At 44.7% G+C, this 21,021-nt stretch overlaps 1 protein-coding gene across 2 annotated transcripts; it reads left to right on the top strand.

Annotated features, from left to right (window-relative positions):
- Positions 1 to 57: 57 nt before the first annotated feature.
- stra6l (STRA6-like) lies at positions 58 to 18,653 on the top strand. Of its 2 annotated transcripts, none has more exons than XM_079729744.1 (18): positions 58 to 298; positions 4,112 to 4,181; positions 5,784 to 5,884; positions 6,099 to 6,229; positions 6,665 to 6,785; positions 7,378 to 7,423; positions 7,852 to 7,971; positions 8,633 to 8,703; positions 8,821 to 8,926; positions 9,092 to 9,200; positions 9,297 to 9,372; positions 13,261 to 13,345; positions 13,496 to 13,544; positions 15,487 to 15,604; positions 15,722 to 15,841; positions 16,053 to 16,216; positions 17,253 to 17,381; positions 17,769 to 18,653. In XM_079729744.1, the coding sequence occupies exons 1-18, from the start codon at positions 279 to 281 to the stop codon at positions 18,050 to 18,052; spliced, it is 1,920 nt and encodes a 639-aa protein (XP_079585870.1). In that variant the 5' UTR covers positions 58 to 278; the 3' UTR covers positions 18,053 to 18,653. The 2 variants fall into 2 exon arrangements, with proteins under 2 accessions (XP_079585870.1, XP_079585869.1); XM_079729743.1 differs by having other exon boundaries at positions 17,253 to 17,396.
- Positions 18,654 to 21,021: the final 2,368 nt, after the last annotated feature.

Below are 21,021 nucleotides of genomic sequence, written 5' to 3'. Positions count from 1 at the left end.
CCATTGTGGTCGTTTTCAGTTTTGCACTTTGCAGACGGTCCCTAAACTCGCCGCTGAAAGCCGACAGCTCATAGAAGACAATGCAATTCACCGTTCTCTAAAGACGGCTCGTTTTGATGAAAGCAAGGTTGTAGCTGGTTCTCTAGGTCACTACATTTAGCTAGAGGTGTCATTTGTGTCGCAACGATGTTTCACTGATGATCTATTGAACCGCAAACTCCGAATCTGCCAATTTTCTTTCCAACTTGACGGAAGTAAGAACATAACCTAACGCAGCCATGAATACAACGCCAACAGAGTGAGTATTTGAGTCTTGTTAAATATTAAAAGTTGTTATCTCGGTCTTCCCAGCGCTTTGATAGCGCCCCCTCCTCACCGTGGGAGAAACCACAGATTGACCCATTACCAAGCACTTTTTGCTCAGCAAACATGAGACGCTACGGATGAGGCAGTGTGTCCACCTGAAGATCAAGGTTAAGTCACTAACCTCTTCTTACGGTTTCGGCCGTGAGTCGTGCTGAGATTGACTTTCTGTTGTTTACCTCTTCTCTCAAGGAATAGTCAGAAATGTGTTATATATGATCATATGGTCTGGCTGAAGTATTTGTTTAAGGTGGAGGCTGGTGTGAAGGGAGTCGTTGCAGACATTCACCCGCCCAACACATCTCAGCTGTATGCATATTTTTTATTTCCCCTGAAACGCCAATATTTCTCAAAGATAGCCGTAAACTCCCAATACACGTTGATTGAGTAATGGTGTTTCGTGTACAATATTGTGTATGGCAATAAATAACTCAAAATTCTTGGTATGAAGACCCTGTCTAGGCTTTAGTGGTTTTGAAATAATGGGAACCCATGATCCCCTGATTCTGAAGCCAACCACCAAAACTTTATTTGCGGTAAACGCCCTGCGAAATGTAACGCCTCACTTCGTCTCTACCAAAGCTGTAACCGAACCGACGCCCTCGTATGAAGGTATTATTGTAGCAAAAGTCTTTAGCATGCGTAAACTAAAGTCACAAATGTGAAACAGTAAATTTGAGGTCGTAAATATTTATTTTGCATGTGTACTCTAAAGTCACAAATGTGTTACAGTACATTTGAAGTCGTAAATATTTTTTCTACCATTGTAAACACAAAATAGGGTCTACGAGTTCGCAAGTCTGTGGTGCACACATGCTATCCTGTGCATCACTTCTAAGAGTCATGCAATTGACACTTTTGCTACAATCATTGCAGCGCAGTTGGTGCAAAACACATCCGCACACCCGTGTTTCATAATCTGAGAACATGCCCAAAATTTGTGCATTCGTAAACCCAAATGTGAACTAATGCATCATAAGTTGAACATCTGTGGACAAAAATTCCTCACAAATAAAATGATACAGAACGCTATGTTGATTCAGCATTTTAATGAGCGAGCACAAGTCCATCGTTACAACTTATTTTTTTGGAGGTAGTTTTGCAACACGTCTAGGTGGTACATGTGTAGCAAAAGTGATCCGTATGAGGCACAGCGTCCGTGTGCGGGACAAAATTGCAGCAGTAACCAATAAAAGTCGCCGGCAGGGTCTGCATTTTTCAAACTACACTTAAGCAAGCGTAACCTTTATGACAAAAATGTAAAAAGCATTCATGTCAGTTCTAAACCTTCGATTTTCTAAATATCTTGCAAACGTGAACGATACAAAGTAGAGAGCGTCGCATCGCTTGTAGTGTGGCCAGTCTTCCGACGAGACAAGGCCCGATTTCCTGGCTCTGTGATCGTAAAGTGTGACATGTTAAATCGTGGAGGAATATCTGAGAATCGTGTAGTCTGAACCAGCCATAAACTGTGCTCGGTGGTTGAATGACTCCAACAATAGAATACAAAGTGTTGGAGATTAATTATTGTCAACGTCAGGGGCGATTCATTTTTGTAACAGTTTAACCTCAGTTAAACTCATAATACCAATGAGTATTTCATCCCAGAGGAAAGGATTAAACACATTTTGGCTAGTCTCTAGCTCTTAAAGAAGAAATTAATTGTTTATAACTTAACCCTTTTATCTGAGTTATAGACAACACTTTTGTAAATGTAGTATTATGTAGTATTGTATTATCCATTATTTTTATTTTGTCCTGTCCAAGATTTGTTTATTCCAAGACCTTTATTTTCTTAGTTACTGTGCTGTTGTATGTCTAAGTCAATAGCTGGCAGTGTCAGCTAAATAATGCTGTTCTGAACCACTAAAGCGATTAAAGGAAAAAAGACTGTTTGGATGAAGGAATAATCAAATGGATGTGAACTGTAATAACAAATTTGAGGTATATTAAATTTCCTTTGTGTAAGTTTCACTCAAAAATGACCATATTTCCTCCTTTTTTTTTATTCACACAGTTACTGATACACATTGGTACAACATGTACTATATTAATAATATGAGAAACAGACCACTATTTTGGGAGCACTAAATTATGTCGCCTCACTTTCATGGACCCAAACAATTTTATAAGTTGTATCAACATACATTTTTATAAAACTTGTGACGCAAACAAATCAACAAGTACAACATGTACTAGCCTAATACTATGAGAAACAGACCACAATTTCGGGAGCACTAAACTATGTTGTCTCACATCAGCTGAGGGCGTTTTCATTGCCATAACAACATAAGCTAATCAACAAGCACAACATGTTCTAGACCAGTGGTTCTCAATTATTTCATTCCCCCCTAGGAGACAGACATTTTTTCGCGCCCTCCCTGAATTGAAATAGCCTACTATTGAGAACCTGCTAATATTTATTTATTTATCTTGACAAAACAACTGTATGAGTTGCTGGCACCAGCATTCTGCATACAATCACCTTATTATCAAATAGATTAATAAAATTAGCGGAGATAACATCTGCAACAACTTAAAACAATTTCCAAGTTCAGTTTATTAACTAAATTTTGTAACATTTAAACAAGACTGCTAAGTCTGTGTGAATCTCAAAACAGAGAAACAAGAGCAAATGATTCACTGGGGTTTAAATTTAATTCAAAATATTTTTAAACAGTAAACATTGGTCACTTGTCAGCTTCATCAGCTTATTCCCTTTCAAAAAAAAAAAATATATGTTCATCTTTCAAGCGTGAATAAAGACACCAAGTCCCTCTGTCATGACTTTGTAACAACAAAATGCTGGTAAAACGTCTGACCCTTGGTATTATGTTTATTTAAAATTGAAATAAAATAAGTAACTTATTAAAATAAATAATTAAATAAGACACTAAGTCCCCTCTGCTGCTCGAGACCCCCCTGACACCTTCTATCAGCTGAGGGCGTTTTTATGAGTCTCATAGTATTTTTTATTTTTTTCAACTGAAAATTAGCACCCATGTCAACTTTTTCTGCTCCTTGCACCTTATCATGCTTATCATGCTACGCACCATTACAAGCCTTTGCCGACTAAAAGATGAAGCAATTCAAGAAGAGGCATAGATAGAATCGCCTTGTGGTCAACTGTCATATAATAGACATCTGACAGATTATGTCACGGTTTTAAAATGATTATTATTATTATTACCTGGTCATGTTATAACACAGCTGGAAATCGTGGATTTTCTGATAAAGACTAGCTAGCCTCTTTGACAGACAAAACAGCAGAAACCATGTAAGGTGCGCTCGTGCTGCATTTTTGGTTTTGTCAAACAGGAGACGCCCACCCACCAATCAGAGGTAAGAGATTCCTGCAGGAAGGTTGCACTCGATTTCACTAGCCCGTTTGAGGCTGTGCATTAGTGTACAGCATCCATCCGCTCATTGCTTGTGTAAAAAAACGGTTGAATATTAGATTTGAGGACGAAACGATAGGGTAGGTTGACTAAGGCAAGTTTTGGGTGGGCTTGAGCCCACCCAAAAAAGGTCTAGCTTCGCCACTGGTCAATGTGATAGGATGGATAAACTTTAAGCTAAACTTTAACGGTCCTGGACTGGAAATTCAGTTGCCACACCAGTAAAAAAACAGAACAGTTGTAGAATAAAATACAACTTCAATAATAATGACAATGATAATAAAAATAGTAATAATAATAAAGATGATGCTGATGATACAGTGGTCTGATGCTGGGTTGTGTTTCAACAGGGTCCCTGACGTTAACTGTAGGAGCAACATTGAGGAGCAGTTGGTGATTCACCTCTGCCTGATCCCAGCTGTGAGTATCCTAACCATTATCTTGATGCTTAACCCTTTCTAAACCTTTAACCCTAACCCCAAACTAGCTGTCAGTAGCCGAACACTACCTTAACCTTTAACCGTTAACCCTACCTTATCCCAACCCAGCTGTCTGTACCGTTACCTATATCCTAACCCTTAACCCTAACCCAGCTGTCAGTACCCCAATTCTACCTTAAACCTGGCCCCTAACCCTTTACCCTAACCCTTAACCATCTGTCAGTACCCAAACCCTACCTTTAACTTAACCTAACCCAGTAGACAATGCCCTAACCCTAACCCTAACCATGCTGTCAGTTTGCTTACCTTAACCCTAAACTCTAAAGGTCCCATGGCATGCTACTTTATGGATGCTTTAATATAGATATTAGTGGGCCCCTAACACTGTATTTTAAGACCTTCCCGAAATTCAGCCGTGGTGCAGAATTACAGCCACTACGAGCCAGTCGCACATTGGGCTTTCCCCAAACACGCCATTTTGGTGTCTGTAGCTTTAACGCAAATGAGGAGGAGAGAGGCGGGTCAAGGAGGAGGGTGGGGGTGTGGCCCTGAGCAGCTTGCGGCCTCGGTACCATGTGCTCTGTTTTCTGTTTTCTGTCTTCCATGTCCACATCAATCTGAAGTAGACTGGACCACGACATGGAGGAAAAAGGGATTGTTGCCCAGGATTGTTGACCGCGGTTGTCTCCCGCTGGAGCCTCGCTGCTGAGGGACCACCGCCTCGGCAGCGGGCAGCGCTTAGGCACCACCGCTTCCTGCAGCGGGCAGCACCGAGGCGGTGGTCCCTCGGCAGCGGGAAGCGGAGCTCAAGCGGGAGACATTCGCGGGCAAAAATCCCTTTCTCCTCCATGTCGTGGTTCATGTACTTCAGGGAGTCAAAGCCAAAGTTCCTTTCCCCCCAATTCCTTCTCAACCATGGCTGAGATAACCCCACTATCAGTCTCGTTGTGAAAATACCAGAGACGTCAAAGAACCGACGTGTTATGCGGCATAATACCAACAGCAGAATGGTTATCCAAATAACAAAGAAGTGTACAACACTTGCGTTACAGTGTGTGTAATCGCACACACACACACACACACACACACACGGCACTCGCACAGTCGTATCTCATTGGCAGGCCAAATTCTCTGGGCTGGCAAGGCAGAGAAAGGGGAGGTGGCATCTCCCCTTATGACGACATACAGGGAAAATTCCATTTTTTTTCGTTTTTTCAAAGGCGGAGCAGAATGTCTAGTGCTCGTTTTACACCCAATTTCTAGCTACTGGGGGAGCATAGGTAGGCTAGGGGAACTCATTTTAATGTTGAAAAGTGAAATTTTCATGCCATGGGATCTTTAAAGTGTTAGTTAAGATTTGAGACTTTTCTCCTGTTGAGGTCCATCCCGGGTCGAGACAAGAGCAGTGTGACTCAACTCCAACTCAACTCAACTCATTGCGGTTAGGCTTGTCCAACCGCGGGAAAGACCACAAAAGAAGGAAATGCCCAAATCCTGACCAACCCTTAACCGTGACCATAAAATGTCCATCCTCACACTTCTTCTATTCAGCTTCCTGTCCCTTGTGTTGTTGACGGCCCAGGTGGTGATCATCATGGTGCTGTCCTTCTTCCAGAAGAGGGAGCGCCGTTGGGCCATGGAGCAGCGGCTGCCCTTCGTGGCGGGGCGCTTTGGCATCGCGGTGTAAGTCCCAACGCCACCTGACACCCAGCATTCACATGAAGCTAGCACAACTGAATGAAGGCCCTGGTAATGCTTCAGAGTGATGGAGATGTTCGGTTGCTATGGTAACTTAATGAGGGTCAAGGTAATGCCTCAGAGGGATGTTCTGTTGCTATGGTAACTTAATGAAGGCCATGGTAATGCCTCAGAGTGATGGAGATGTTCTGTGTTATAGGCCTCTGGAGGCGATGAACAGCCTGAGCAACCGCTGGTCCTACGGGTTTGCCTTTGGCGCCTCCTCCCGCGCGGTCTTCCTGCTGTTCTCCAAGCAACACATCCTCTTTCATGCTCCGGCCTGGGCCCAGTGTAAGACACGCCCCCTCTCTGTTTCCATTCTGGAGGACACACCCCCTTTTCCTCTTTCATTCTGGAAGACACGCCCCTCTCCCTTCTCGCATTCTGGAAGACAGATTAGATAATGTTACATTAGGGTAGATTAGATTCAAAATTACTGGTTAATATATTTTTTAATGTTCAAGTAGATTTGTATAGTTGAATATCACTGGATTGTATTAGAATAGATTGAATTGAATTATATTAAACTAATCTAGTAATATTCAATTCATTGTAATCATTATTGTGGATTGAATATTACTGAATTAAATTAGAGTGAATTTAATAAGACTGGATTATATCCAATTACTGTGGAATGTATTTTGATGGATTTGATGATGATGGATTGTGTTTGACTAGATTAGATTAGATTTTCCTGACACTCTAATATGTCTGTTTGTTTTCCAGCCTTTGTGCTCCTTCTTGGAGCGTTCGAGGTGGGGCTAGTCTACTTTCCCTTCTTCGCATGCCTTTCTACACCTGCTAGGGGAGTTGGAGCTGTTTTGGGAATATTCTACACTCTAGCCTGGTAACCCTCCATCTCTGAGGCATTAGCCTAGAATATTAGTTTAGCCTTGCTCAACACTCTAGCTAACTGTAACCAACATCCATTTCTAAAGCATTAGCCTAGAGTGCTAGCTGGCAATTCCCTAGTCTACACTCTAACCTGCTAGTCTGCTAACCATCCATTCATCTATCCGTCTATTCATAGAAGCATTAGCCTAGCATGTTAGCTAGTTGTAAGCATTAGCCTAGCATGTAAGCTAGCTATACTAGGGGTCATCCCTATGTTCCCCAGGTCCTATGTTCCCCGGGTGCAAAGGGTTAGGGTCAGGTTTAGGGTTAGGGTTAGGGTTAACCCTAAACCTAACCCTAACCATAACCAATCGGAGGAGAGACATTCTAACCGATCACAGGCGAATCAGAGGCAAAAAAGGCGGTACTTGCCCCTGCCATCCTACGAAAAAAAGATTTGCTCACAGGGTCCTATGGTCACATACAAAGCAGGGAACATAGATGCGCTCCCCTATACTAAACTCTACCCTGCCATTCATCTTTGAAGCATTAGCCTAGCATGTTAGCAAACTTTACACTTACCTGCCTTGTCTCTTTTACTGCAGGCTTAGTGTCATGCTCGCGCTTTTAATCATCTGTCCACACATTCAGGTGACTATTCCCCCATTCATATGGTCAGGTAACTCTTCACCCATTCATAAAGTCAGATAACTCTTCACCCATTCATACTGACAATAAATTATTCACCCATCCATCATACATTCAGGTAACTATTCACCTGTACATACAGTCAACTATTAACCTATTCATACTGCCAGATAAATAATGACCCATTCATACAGTCAGGTAACTATTCACCCATTCATTCAGGTAGATATTCACATAGTTAGGTAACTATTCACCCATTCATACAGTCTGGTAACTATTCAGCCATTAATACATTCAGGTTCAACGATTCATGTTGTCAGTTTACCATTACCTAATTCATATGGTCATGTAACTTCCACTATTCATACAGTTACGTAACTATTCACCTGAATGTTTCAACCATTACTGTGACACACTTTGTTTGTGTGTAGTTTTCTGTTAGGTATGAGAAGCTGATATGGTTATTGCCGGCCATCCTATCCTTCTGCTTTCTCCTGGGTCGCTTCTTCCTCATATTGGTCAAAACTGTGCAAGGACACCCACAGAATCAGGTAACCAGGAGTAAAGATCATTTTACACAAGACAACTAGCGAATCAAAGAAGCTGAAAAATACACAAAAAAAACGAAAAAAAGACAAAATAGTGTCAACAAAACTATTTACATCAGCTACGACATGAATATGCATGCATTGAACTAAAAGTATGCTGTCACTCATTTGGAGAAAGTGTGTACCCGAAACAAAACTGTTGCAATACAGCGGCCCACCGTCATGTTAATAGCAACCTATATTCACATACCACAGGGCCAGAAGTAGGCATTGGCCTGGCGCCGACTTCTATGGAGATAATGATCAATACAAATAACAGATTTTTTACAGATCTATGAGTGTAGTTCACCACTATGGATGTGTCACGGATCTAGACACAGACAAACAAGGTAGGGTTACAAACAAGGTCCCAACCGTCCGGCGGTGGCGGGCGTGGTGGAGATGATTGCAGACGATGAGCAGGTGTGCAGAGGATCAGGGGAGGAAGTCAATTGACGGACAGAAAACAAACACACGCAACCATCAAACGTGGTGTCACAAGGTGTCACAGGGGAGGAATGGTGACCGGATGCGGTCAGAGGACTGTAAGTTTAAAAGCGTAAATAGGCTAGGGTGGCGTCTGCTTCTAGAGGGTCACAACATCTTGTTTTAATGTGCTGTCCAGGTTACAGGGGAGGTGATTGAACACCATGTCCAATATGTCAAGAGGTTGCTACGGAAACCGCCTCCTCCTGGGTACATACATACACACACACACGCTCGGACGCACACGTTCACACATCCACTTGTAAATGTGCAAAGAAATGATCACTGCGAAGTCTAATTTTTTGTGTATGTGTGTGTGTGTGACAGCAGGGAAAGTTGGTTCCAAAGGAGGGTGTACAAGTGGGACCCACACTTCAGGTTCCCCAACAGACTAATAGGAACCACCATTATCAGCCTCATAGGCCTCTACACTGTGAGGACTGTCACACACATGTCTGTCTTCGTTCCTGTCTTCCTTTTCGTCAATCTACTTATCCCTTCGCTCTGTCCGTCTGACTACATCTTGAACAGAAGGTATTTGCCTGTCCGTCTGCCTTGCTCGTTCATTCTGGTTATAAGACATGTTTGTGTCCATCAGCTGGTGCACTATTCGTACGCGTTGAGCCAGGAAGTCTTTGATTTTTTGGACAAGTTTCTGGATCAGTTCCAGTTTGCCTCAATAAAGGAGTTTGCCATCATCGCACGCAGTGAGTCCTCCGCGCACACACACACACACACACACACACCCCGATTTTTATTTTATTGACTGTACTTAAGGAATGTGGCTGTGTTTATTTCTTCAGAGTCATGGATGATGGCTTCCATCACAGCCTGCCTCATCTCCCTGGTCTACATCTTCCACGTCCTGGTGTGTTACAGGTAGCTCATCAGCCTCTGCACGCCTAAAGGCTTTTCCAAGCTTGGGCGTGTTTAGTCCTGTACTGACCTAACGGGTCAGTCCTGACCATGTTTACATTTACATTTAGGGCATTTAGCAGATGCTTTTATCCAAAGCGACTTACAATAAGTGCATTTGTTACAATAAGTACATTTGTCATAAGAAGTGAAACAATATATCGCTGTTGGTACAGTAAAGATGTTCATAGAACCAAGTGCAAGTATTACAATCGCTAGGCTAACCCATTCCCCGTGTAAAGCAAAGATAGCAGCTACTGTAGATACTACACAATTAAGTACCTTGAATAAGTGCAATGTACAAGTGCCAGGACGTACAACATTCAATAGTGGCTGTGCATTGGTTTCTATGCAGAGTCGAGGGGAACTCTGAACAGGTGAGTTTTGAGTCTTTTGCGGAAGCTGGTGAGCGACTCTGCGATCCTGACATCGGTAGGGAGCTCGTTCCACCACTGAGGTCCCAAAACAGAGAAAAGTTGTGACTTCGCTGATCGACCTTTGCTTGCTCTTAGCGATGGCGGTACCAGACGTCCAGCTGAGGTAGTTGAGCGGAGGGATCGAGCTGGGGTGTGTGGCTTTACTAATGCTTGGAGGTAGGCAGGGGCAGTTCCATCGACTGCATTGTATGCCAGTACCATCATCTTGAATCTGATGCAAGCTATTACAGGGAGCCAGTGGAGGTCTCGGAAGAAGGTGGTTACATGAGAACTTTGGTAGGTTGAACACGAGGCGCGCTGCCGCATTCTGGATGCGCTGCAAGGGTTTAATCGCAGAGGCAGGGAGTCCAGCCAGGAGCGAGTTGCAGTAGTCGAGGCAGGAGATGACCAGTGATTGGACTAGAAGCTGAGCTGCTTCCCTTGTGAGGAAGGGCCAGATCCTGCGGATGTTGTAAAGTGCAAATCTGCAGGATCGGGCCACCGCAGTGATGTTTGCGGTGCAGCATAACTGATTGTCCAACACTACACCAAGGTTTTTGGCAGTTGGAGAAGGAGATACAGTGATGTTCTCAACAGTGACCAGTAAGTCCATGTGTGGGCAATCTTTCCCTGGTATTAGGAGGAGCTCAGTCTTGTTGAGGTTAAGCCTCAGGTGATGGGCAGTTGTCCAGGTGCTGACTTCTGCCAGACATTCAGATATGCGTGTTGCAATCAGGGCTTTGTCAGATGAGTGTCGTCAGCATAGCAGTGATAGGAAAAGCTGTGGGATGTAATTACAGAGCCCAGAGATCTGGTGTAGAGGGAGAACAGAAGAGGCCCCAGTACAGAGCCTTGAGGGACACCTGTATCAAGCGTGCAAGGTTTGACCAAGGAGCCATTCCATGTTACCTGATAAGTGCGACTCATCAGGTAGGATGTGAACCAGGAAAGGGCAGATTCAGCTATGCCAAGTTCGGCGAGAGTGGCGAGGAGGATCTGTTGGTTCACAGTGTCAAATGCTGCAGACAGGTCAAGGAGAATGAGAACCGATGAGAGGGACGAGGCTCTGGCCGCACGGAGGGACTCAGTCACCGCGAGGAGAGCCATCTCAGTGGAGTGGGCTTTTTTGAAGCCTGACTGGTGAGGGTCAAGCAGGTTGTTAGATGAGAGATAGGAGGACAGTTGGTTAGCGACGGCACGTTCCAATGTTTTAGAGAGGAATGAAAGAAGAGATACAGGTCTGTAATTCTGGATGTCAGTGGTATCAAGGGTTGGTTTTTTGAGGAGAGGCTTTATTCTGGCAGTCTTGAAAGACGTTGGAACAATGCCAGAAGTGAGGGAGGAGTTAATAAGTGCGGTGAGAAATGGCAGGATGTCGTTTGACACAGCCTGGAGGAAGGAGGAAGGGATAGTGTCAAGGGGGCAGGTGGTGGCATGGTTAGATGTTATAATTCTGTTGACCTCGTCTGAGGTGAGAGGGATGAATTGGGTAAAGACAGAGGTGGGGGTGGGGGGAGGGAGGATGGTGGCAGTGATAAAAGAGGAGCTAATGTCCTTTACTTTCTGGGTAAAGTAGGTAACAAAGTCATCAGCAGTGAGGCAGGAAGGAGGAGGAGGGGAGGGAGGGTTGAGGAGGGAAGAGAACAAGGAAAACTGTTTCCTGGGGTTTGAGGCAGAGGAGTTAATTTTGGTCCGGTAGAAGGCAGATTTGGCTGTTGACACAGTGGAGGTGAAATCAGAGAGAAGAAAGAGATAGTGAGATAGATCAGGACAGGACGTCAGGACAGTCTGATCTCTTCCATTTCCTCTCAGCTGCCCGCAACTCTGCTCTATGGGTCCACAGATATTCAGACAGCCAAGGAGGGGGGGGGTGAAGATCGCGCCGGTCTGGAGTGGAAGGGACAGAGGGAGTCCAAAGAGGAGGAGAGGGAGGATAGTAGAGTGTCAGAGGATTCCTCTGTGGATAGTTGAGAGAATTGTTCAATAGAAGGTAGTGAAGACAGAACAGTTGAGGCAAACGTAGAGGGAGAGAGAGTTTTGAGGTTGCGGCGGGTGGTGACAATGTGGGGACTAGAGAGGAGGGGGGGAGAGGACTTTAAGGGCAGAGAAAAAGCAACAAAGTGATGGTCAGACACGGGGAGTGGGGTAATGGAGAGAGCAGAGGTGCCACATGACCTTGTGAATATCAGGTCAAGCCAGTTCCCTGCCCTGTGTGTGGGAGGAGAAGGGGATAGTGTTAAGTCAAAGGTGGCAAAAACGTTGGTTAATTCAGGTGAGTGCAACTTCTCTGGCAGGATGTTAAAGTCGCCAAGTATAACGAGTGGTGTGCCATTTTCAGGAAAGCAGCTGAGAAGGGCATCCATTTCGTCATAGAAGTCACGAAGGGGACCAGGGGGACGGTAGATTACCACAATGAAGAGATTAATAGGAAGGGTGACAGTGACAGCGTGGAGTTCAAATGCAGATCTGGCCAAGTGTTCTAGTGGAAGGACCTGATAGGACCACATCGGAGAGATGAGGAGTCCGGTCCCTCCTCCTCGCCCCAAAGGTCTAGGGGTGTGTGAGAATGAGTAAACAGTGGAAAGGGCAGCAGGAGTGGCAGAGTTCTCTGGAGTGATCCAGGTCTCTGTCAGGGCCAGGAAATGGAGGGTAGTGAGGGACGCGTGTGCCGAAATAGAGTCTGCCTTTTTGACCGCTGACTGGCAATTCCAGAGTCCTCCCATCACTTCAAGGTCAGTGATGGCAAGGGTGGGTAAATGGCATAGATTGGATGGGTTACGACGCCGAGCAGAGGATCTATTGTGGCGTCGTCTATGAGTAGAGATTCTAACGATAATTGAAGTACGACACATAACTACAATACAGTGGCCTCTAAGGTCTTCCTCCAGGGACTCCCACAGAGAGACTTCCTTAGTCTTTGTTTCCCGGGTCCTGACGCTAAAGCTGACGCTACTAACACTTAGCCTTTAAATGCACGTGGTAGCTCAGGCAGCCTTAGCTCCGCCCAGTCAATCAAGCCTATTGTTCACACCTTGTGACCGAAACTAGACTCAACGACCTTACTATCAACAACAACACAGCAAAAACCAACACTGCAGAAACTAGGGTTAAAGTTAGTACAACCAATTGCAATGCCAAACACTATAATTCTTAGCTTCAAGACTCACCACAGCTAGATATGAGACGACCTTCTTAAAGACAAAATGTAATGTAACCCATGTGAGGTTAGTACTGACCATGTTGGGTTAGTACTGACCATGTCAGGTCAGTACTGACCATGTCAGGTTAGTACTGACCATGTTTGGTCAGTACTGACCATGTTGGGTTAGTACTGACCATCCAGTGTCATGTACTGCCCATGCGGGGTCTTGTACTGACCATGTGATCTTGTGGGGTCCTGTACTGACCAAGGGGGGGGGGGTGGTTGTTGTAACAGGAAGCATATGAAGAGGCTGTGGAGGGGGCAGAGGGGCTTCCTCCCTGAGAAGTTCCGCAAGAATATCAACCCTGCTTCTAGTATGGTGAGCAAAGTGCTCACACACACGCTCACACAAACACACCCGTGCTAACACACACACTCACACACACGCACGCTCACACACACACTCACACAGGCCTTGTGTCAGAATAAATAAAAACATTTTAGGTTGATCTTGTTTTTTTTCTTACAGGCTGCCATTGCAAGATACTCTGGGTATCAAATCGCTTACACGTTATGGGGTATGGCATTCATCACACATAAAAAAAGAAAAGTCTATAGATGGTTGTATTCACTCGGTGGCCATCTAGAATTTAAAGGGGCCATATTAAACCACCAGGTGAGTGTGATTAGCCATTACAAGCCGTTTTGAAAATGTGCAGCCTCTGACATCACAGGTGGGCGTGTCCACCTGGATGTATGACGGATAGATGAGCAACATTTGCTCCAGTCCACTGGGTAAGCTCACTGGTAAACTGATCTATCCAGCACACATCTAGGTGGACACACCCACCTCTGACGTCAGAAGCTGCACATTTTCAAAACGGCTTGCAACAGCTAATCACACTCACACCAGTGCCCTGTAATACGAACCTCCATTAGTGGGTTAGCGAGGTATGTTGCACTCAAAGCCTGGGTTAGCTGTGACACGAAAGTTGATCTCTTTTAGCGTCGCTGTATCACCATGGTGACTTATGCCCTCAACCAAACCTGGTCGGGAGCAGGTTTTCAGTTTTCAGCTAAGACTATCGGCTTAGGTCGACGTTCGCAGCTTCCTAGCCCCTCCTTTGACAATGTCGTCACCATTTGTGGGTGTTCCCGTGGACCTCGGAGCCCGTATCGTAGAGGGTCTCTCCGACAGAATGTCTTTCGGGACAGATCCCTTGGCATTGCCTGAGAATATTCTTTATGAGAGGAACAGGTTCTCATTAGAGGGTATTCGCTATTTAATCGTCCTTGTTGGACTATGTAGACAATACTTACTGTTGTGCAGTGTGTGTCCGTGAGAGTGGTAGATTTCTCCGTGCGGGGTTCGTCTCCCAAGTGATGCGCATTTATGTGAAGCTTAAAAAGTCCCAATTCTTATGTCATATGGATTAGTTATTCACTGAAGGACATGGAATTATATTTTTGTGCTTATTTCGAACTTGAACCCATGTTCTCAAAGCCGTGCTGGCACCACATCTATGAGGGTAAAAGGCATGATTATGGGCCGTTGAGATTTGAACCCCGGTCGCTGGCGTTCGGGTCTTATACTAATCCACTACGCCACCGCCACTACATCTCAGCGGCTGAAAACATATGCGAAACACTTCTTACATAGGGTGTATTTAAAGTGAATTCCCTAAATTATAGAATAAGGCAGGTTGGACGTTGCTTTTGCATTTTGAAATCATCATCAATATTGGGATTAATGGTGAACAATTCTGCAATTTGGCATAGTTATTTTTGAGACATTATGCAGAATCTTTTCACTTACAAACTCCTCATACGAGTTCATTATAACTATCTGTTCCTCTTGAGTGAATTATACTGCTCTTGATCTATCCACTTTGTATAGGTGAGTAAAATGACACAATTAACGCCCCTTTTATGTGAACGCGCATTGAACCTAAAGCGGAAAACCTGGATTGACAAATTCAATCCTAAGTGAGCTTCGTAATACCATTTAACTCTGATTGCGCGTTGCATCTCTGTCGATCCAGGTTTTCCCAAGAAAGCCTGGGTATGTTCAGCGAGGTTCGTAGTACAGGGCACTGGTGGCATAATATGTCCCCTTTTAAACGGCTCTGGCGAGTCATTCCTGGGGATTCGGTTAGCTGCTCTTTTGACAGTTTGTAACAGCTACTGATGCTGAAACCGGAGTTTGTGTTGGCCATTGTTGTGTGCCTAAGGATTAAGGAGAAAAAAAGTTTGAAGTAATGAATTCAAGGTAGGATGTCAGATTTACGCCCCCCCCCCCCCCCCAGCATCTTTTCAAATTCAAGATGGCCGCTGAGTGAACAAGGTAAATATTTCTTTATAGTTCAAAAGGTGCAGCTTAAGGATATCTGATAATAGTTTGTGGTTTCATAAACAAACAAACCTTTGAAGTATGGGAAATCATCTTTTAATTGTTGCTGGTTTAATGTATGTGTTTTAGCAAGACAAATAGCAGCTTATATGTGTGTGTTTTTTTTCTAGGTTACGTCATCTTTAACATTGTGACCTTCCTGGCTATCCTGATCTTTTCATATACAATTATCGTTCCCATCCTGCACGGCAAGATCCTGGAGAGACTGATCACTTTGGGCTACTCATTGTAACGTCCCCTCATCTAACGCTACTCTTGACCTACTGGCAGGTTTTTTAACGGATTGGTGGATACATACCTGTAATTGCATGTGTGTATGCGTAACGCTGATACCCTTTATCTCAGGCTGGGCTTGGCAGTATTCTTGGCCGTGGGTTGTCTGCAGGTATACACTGTCCAGATGTTCTTCCTGCAGGATAAGCTGACTACAACAGAGAAAGACAAACCTCTGGCCCTCAACAACAGGTGAGCAGCGCCCGCCCGGAGCGTCCACAACATCCAGACACTGACTCAATGTTGCTCTGGCCCCACACTCCCCAAACGTCCCATCCTCATTGAACCCTCCAACCAGGGGTACAATTTGTTCACCGCCCCGGTGAGGGCTGTTGGTTTGGAGAGGCGCCCCCAGCGGGAGCAGACAGCCAGCGTCTCAAGGCCTTTTTGCTCTCGTCCCCAGGAGAGCGTTCAACTGCTTCAGCTACTTCTTCTTCTTCTACAACGTGGTGCTGGGGATGAGCGCCTGCATCCTGCGCCTGCTGGTCAGCCTGAGTGTAGGATTGGTGCTGCTGCCTCGCATTGACCGCACCATCATGCCCAAAGGACACGAGAACAGGGACCTGGGTGGGTTGCGCTACAGTAGTGCTATGCTACGCTATACTGTGCTACACTATGCTATACTAAACTATGCTGTGCTACTCTATGCTATGCTACGCTATGCTGTGCTAAACTTTGCTTTGCTACATTATGCTGGGCTACGCTTTACTGTGCTTAGCTATGCTGTGCTAAACTATGCTGTTCAAGGCTACTCAGTGCTACGATATGCTGTGCTATGCTAAACTGATGTATGCTAATCTGAGCTATGCTACACTGAGCTATGCTAAACTGAGCTATGCTACACTGAGCTATGCTAAATTGAGTTCTGCTAAACTGAGCTGTGCTAAACTGCACTATGCTATGGTAAAATGAGCACCATCTTCCAAAAGCTGCTCTCTTCATTGGTGATCCAGCTGAGTCGAGTGATTGTCCTTCTGGTGTCTTGATGGGTCTTCCGGTGTGCGAAGAAGCTGATCCTCCAGCCACATACTTGCAGTGTGGACAGGGGTGGTGGTGGTGGTCGTGGTGGTTGGTTTTCTAGCCTTCTTGATGGTGGCTCAGTCCTTCCTGTTAACACAATGAAGCTCATAGAGAGCAGAACCCTATTCAGATATCTCTTATTGCACTGCATCCAGGGCAGCGAAGAAATGTCAACCGCCAGTACCCAGCTAGTTATCTTCCAGTCACCAGCCAGACCCCAGCTAGTTATCTTCCAGTCACCATCCAGTCCCCAGCTATTTATCTTCCAGTCAAAATCCAGTCCCCAGCTAGTTATCTTCCAGTCACCAGCTAGTTATCTTTCAGTCCCCACCTAGTTATCTTCCATTTGTCATTCAGTCGCCAGCTAGTCGTCTTCCAGTCGTCATCCAGCAGTCACCGGCGAGTCAGGTTTCAGACCTGTAGCTCCCCTGCTGCCTCTCATGAGGAGGATGGACCGTTACCCATAGGGTGTGTGAGCGTGTGTTGGAGCTCCCCTGGATGCAGTAGTACAGATGAGGTGTTGACAGGATGATCTAAAACCCTAGTGTCTGCTCATGATGTGGTTCTCCTGCTGTGTTTCTAGGCTATACATGGTGGGTGGGCATGATCTTTGCAGACCACTACCATGGCAACCCGATGGTGGTGTGCTTCTGTAACCTGCTGTGGTCCAGATCCCCGGAGCCACAAGCAGCAGGCCCCTACCAGCCGTTCCGTAATACAACCCTCGGTGTGTGTGTGTGTGTGTGTGTGTGTGTGTGTGTGTGTGTGTGTGTGTGTGTGTGTGTGTGTGTAACTTGTTTGTTTGAATAATACTTCCCATCACACAAAAATATTTATATTTTGATTTCTTGATCATGGATTTTGTTGTTTTGTTTTTTTGCTACATCCAACCTTGTCCGTCCATCTGACGCATACAATCTTTGCACTAAATTTCCGTGTTCTCATAGGCTGTTGAACTTGTGTTGAATAATGCAATGTTTAAATTTGTCTGTGCGAACACACCAATTTCATTCGATTTTAAGTATATCGGGGGCCTTAAGTCCACTACATCAAACCTTATCCATCTTGTCCAATCTCTCCCCGACCATCCCCGACCCAGAGTCTGGTGTGCACGGCAGAGCCAGGAAGCGCTGGGCGCTGGCGTACACCCTACTGAGGAACCCTCCCCTCACCCTGCTCAGGAAACACCTCGCTACCCCCCCACCCTGCTCCACCTCAGCCCAGGTGGCCAACCAGCCGTCTGACCACTTCACAAGGATACAAAGATTTGTAACAGCGGCTTGGATACAGAACGGCTCAACAGCCCCCTCTGGCGGGGGAACACCGCCAAAGCAGCTGAACACACAGGATCAACGCAACGGACCATCGCCATTGGAAGTTTAGACCACCATCGTGGGAAGGTTTGACCACAATCGTGGAGTCTAAACCAACCACCATCGTATTGAGTCTAGACCACCATAGTGTAAAGGTTATGCCTCGGTTCCACTGACCTGCTAGACTAAAGAGAGAATCCATTGTGGAGCTTTTGAGGCTGCCATGAAAACATTCAAATGAAGAGGTTAGTGGTCTTTCCATCCTGTCTCAAACTCTGATGCTATTCAAACCTATCGATACAATGTAATACCATAAGAATGTATCATTCAATACATGCAACAATTAAACAACCAAGTTGGTTTATAAAATGTTTTTTTTTATCATAGATATGTCATATTTTGGAAAGGTTAGGTATCTTGCATTTGAATGCTGTTGGTGTTGATGCTTTTGTTATCATTGTTGTTGGTAATCTATGGGTATGGGGGGTTTGAGAATTGTATCCAATATAAATCTGTCCTACAGAATTTTGATCATTCTAAAAGTTCATATATCACCTATTTGTTAGCTTGAATTGTTTTTGCTTTTACACTTTCATGTTTTTACACATTCACATGTTTTTTGATAAAGACTGAAAACCAAATAATGTTTTTTGATATAAATTAAACTTTGGACCCAACATAATGTATTGTTCTTTCTGTATTGGCCAGAGAATATCCAATCCAGTATATTATTAAAGATAAAGAAGCATACAACAATGCTTCTTCTAATAAATGGTAAACTCTGGAATTATGGTTCTGAATAATAGGTTACCACACCAAGGTAACCACAGCTTGGTGCACACACATACGTTGAAGTGAGAGATAAAAATTATAATCAATTCACCAGCAGCATGGTTAAGAGGGGGACCAGCAGCAGGGTTAAGAGGGGGACCAGCAGCAGGGTTAAGAGGGGGACCAGCAGCATGGTTAAGGGGGGGACCAGCAGCATGGTTAAGAGGGGGACCAGCAGCATGGTTAAGAGGGGGACCAGCAGCAGGGTTAAGAGGGGGACCAGCAGCAGGGTTAAGAGGGGGACCAGCAGCATGGTTAAGAGGGGGACCAGCAGCATGGTTAAGAGGGGGACCAGCAGCATGGTTAAGGGGGACCAGCAGCATGGTTAAGAGGGGGACCAGCAGCAGGGTTAAAGGGGGGACCAGCAGCAGGGTTAAGAGGGGGACCAGCAGCATGGTTAAGAGGGACCAGCAGCAGGGTTAAGAGGGGGACCAGCAGCATGGTTAAGAGGGGGACCAGCAGCATGGTTAAGAGGGGGACCAGCAGCATGGTTAAGGCGGGGACCAGCAGCAGGGTTAAGGGGGGGACCAGCAGCAGGGTTAAGAGGGGGACCAGCAGCAGGGTTAAGAGGGGGACCAGCAGCAGGGTTAAGGGGGGGACCAGCAGCAGGGTTAAGGGGGGGACCAGCAGCATGGTTAAGAGGGGGACCAGCAGCAGGGTTAAGGCGGGGACCAGCAGCAGGGTTAAGAGGGGGACCAGCAGCATGGTTAAGAGGGGGACCAGCAGCAGGGTTAGGGGGGGGACCAGCAGCAGGGTTAAGAGGGGGACCAGCAGCAGGGTTAAGGCGGGGACCAGCAGCAGGGTTAAGGGCAGCATGGTACGCCTGCTGAGCAGCGTTGGGGTAGCAGCCGAGGTCCAGATCCACCAGAAGCCACGGCTTGCACACCATTCAGTCAAACATATGGCCTTTATTTATATCAAACCACTATATTTAATAGACATAGTATTTGAATATAGCGTATATTTTTTATCTTTCTCACATGTTGAGCTGGGAAATGTTTTTTTTTTTTTGGGGGGGAATGAGATGCAGTGTATATACTTTATCAGTGTTGATTTTGAAAATGTATAGATAAGTGAGGATTTCACAACAAAAATGTTTTATTGAATTGTGCTCATTGTAAAATGTCATAAATCACTGATTTGGGCTCATACACTTGCTGTGTGCCCTTTCGCACATTTTTTATGGAGTTAAATGTTTTTAAAGTAAAATTTGACAGCTATGTCTTGTGTTTTCTGTATGAGTAAGGTATGACTGAGGTCTAACTTCAGGAATGAATAATAATTGACTGGACGTTAATCTATATTAAATACACTGTAGGCAAACACATGTATATCTAAAAAAAATACACCTGAAAAATATGTGTGTCTCTAATGCACAGATATTAAACGTATATTAAATACATTAATAAACACATGTATATTTCTATACAAAACATTTATTAGCCGCAAGCAAAACCCATTGATTACCATATGCATATCTGAAATACACTGGTAACAAAAAATAAATAACTGGTAATCTATAAAATACATTGATATCAAATAAGTCCATCTCCGATTTAAACTGTCGAAGACATTCAAAGTTACTAAAGTTCTGTAGTATAAGCTTCCCTTAAATTAGACATCACTGAACCATTCTTCCTTTATTCAATATGTGGAGTAATATATGACTACATATATATGAAGCTTGAGCTTCAAGAATGTATTGTTTCATTGAATATTTTCTAAATTAATTTTAAAATTGTACTTTAGCATTTAATACATTTCTATGAAGGAATTGTTTTAGCAGATCGTATTTTTCGCCAGTCTGTATTTTTTGTCAGAATTGTGGTTGAAATAAAGTTTACAAAACACATGACAGCCATTCGCTCGGTGCAAGAGTCTACTTCCGTTCTACTTCCGCTCACTCGAGTGTGAGGGTCTTTACTTCCGGCGAGATGGCGATGTTTTACACCCGATGTTTACAAGCATAGATATAACACTAGATGCGCTACGCCTATGGAGCCAGTATCCTGCCATAATTCAAACCTGAAAAAAAAAGTTTCAAAGGCTTGTAAGTCTGGGTTTGAAAACTCAACACCTTGTAAAAAAGGTTTTGCAACACTAGAGAAACACGAGAAAGTGGGTCTGCTTATAGGTCGGAATATGGTTGGAATGAAGCGGCCACCGATTCTTGACAGGCTTGGTACTTGATTCTTACACACAACCGGA

The sequence above is a fragment of the Pollachius pollachius genome (assembly GCF_949987615.1).
Source record: "Pollachius pollachius genome assembly, chromosome: 2".
NCBI classification, from domain to species: Eukaryota; Metazoa; Chordata; class Actinopteri; order Gadiformes; family Gadidae; genus Pollachius; species Pollachius pollachius.
The sequence above is the reverse complement of the archived record's forward strand: the minus strand, read 5'-3'. Positions and strand labels throughout refer to the sequence as shown.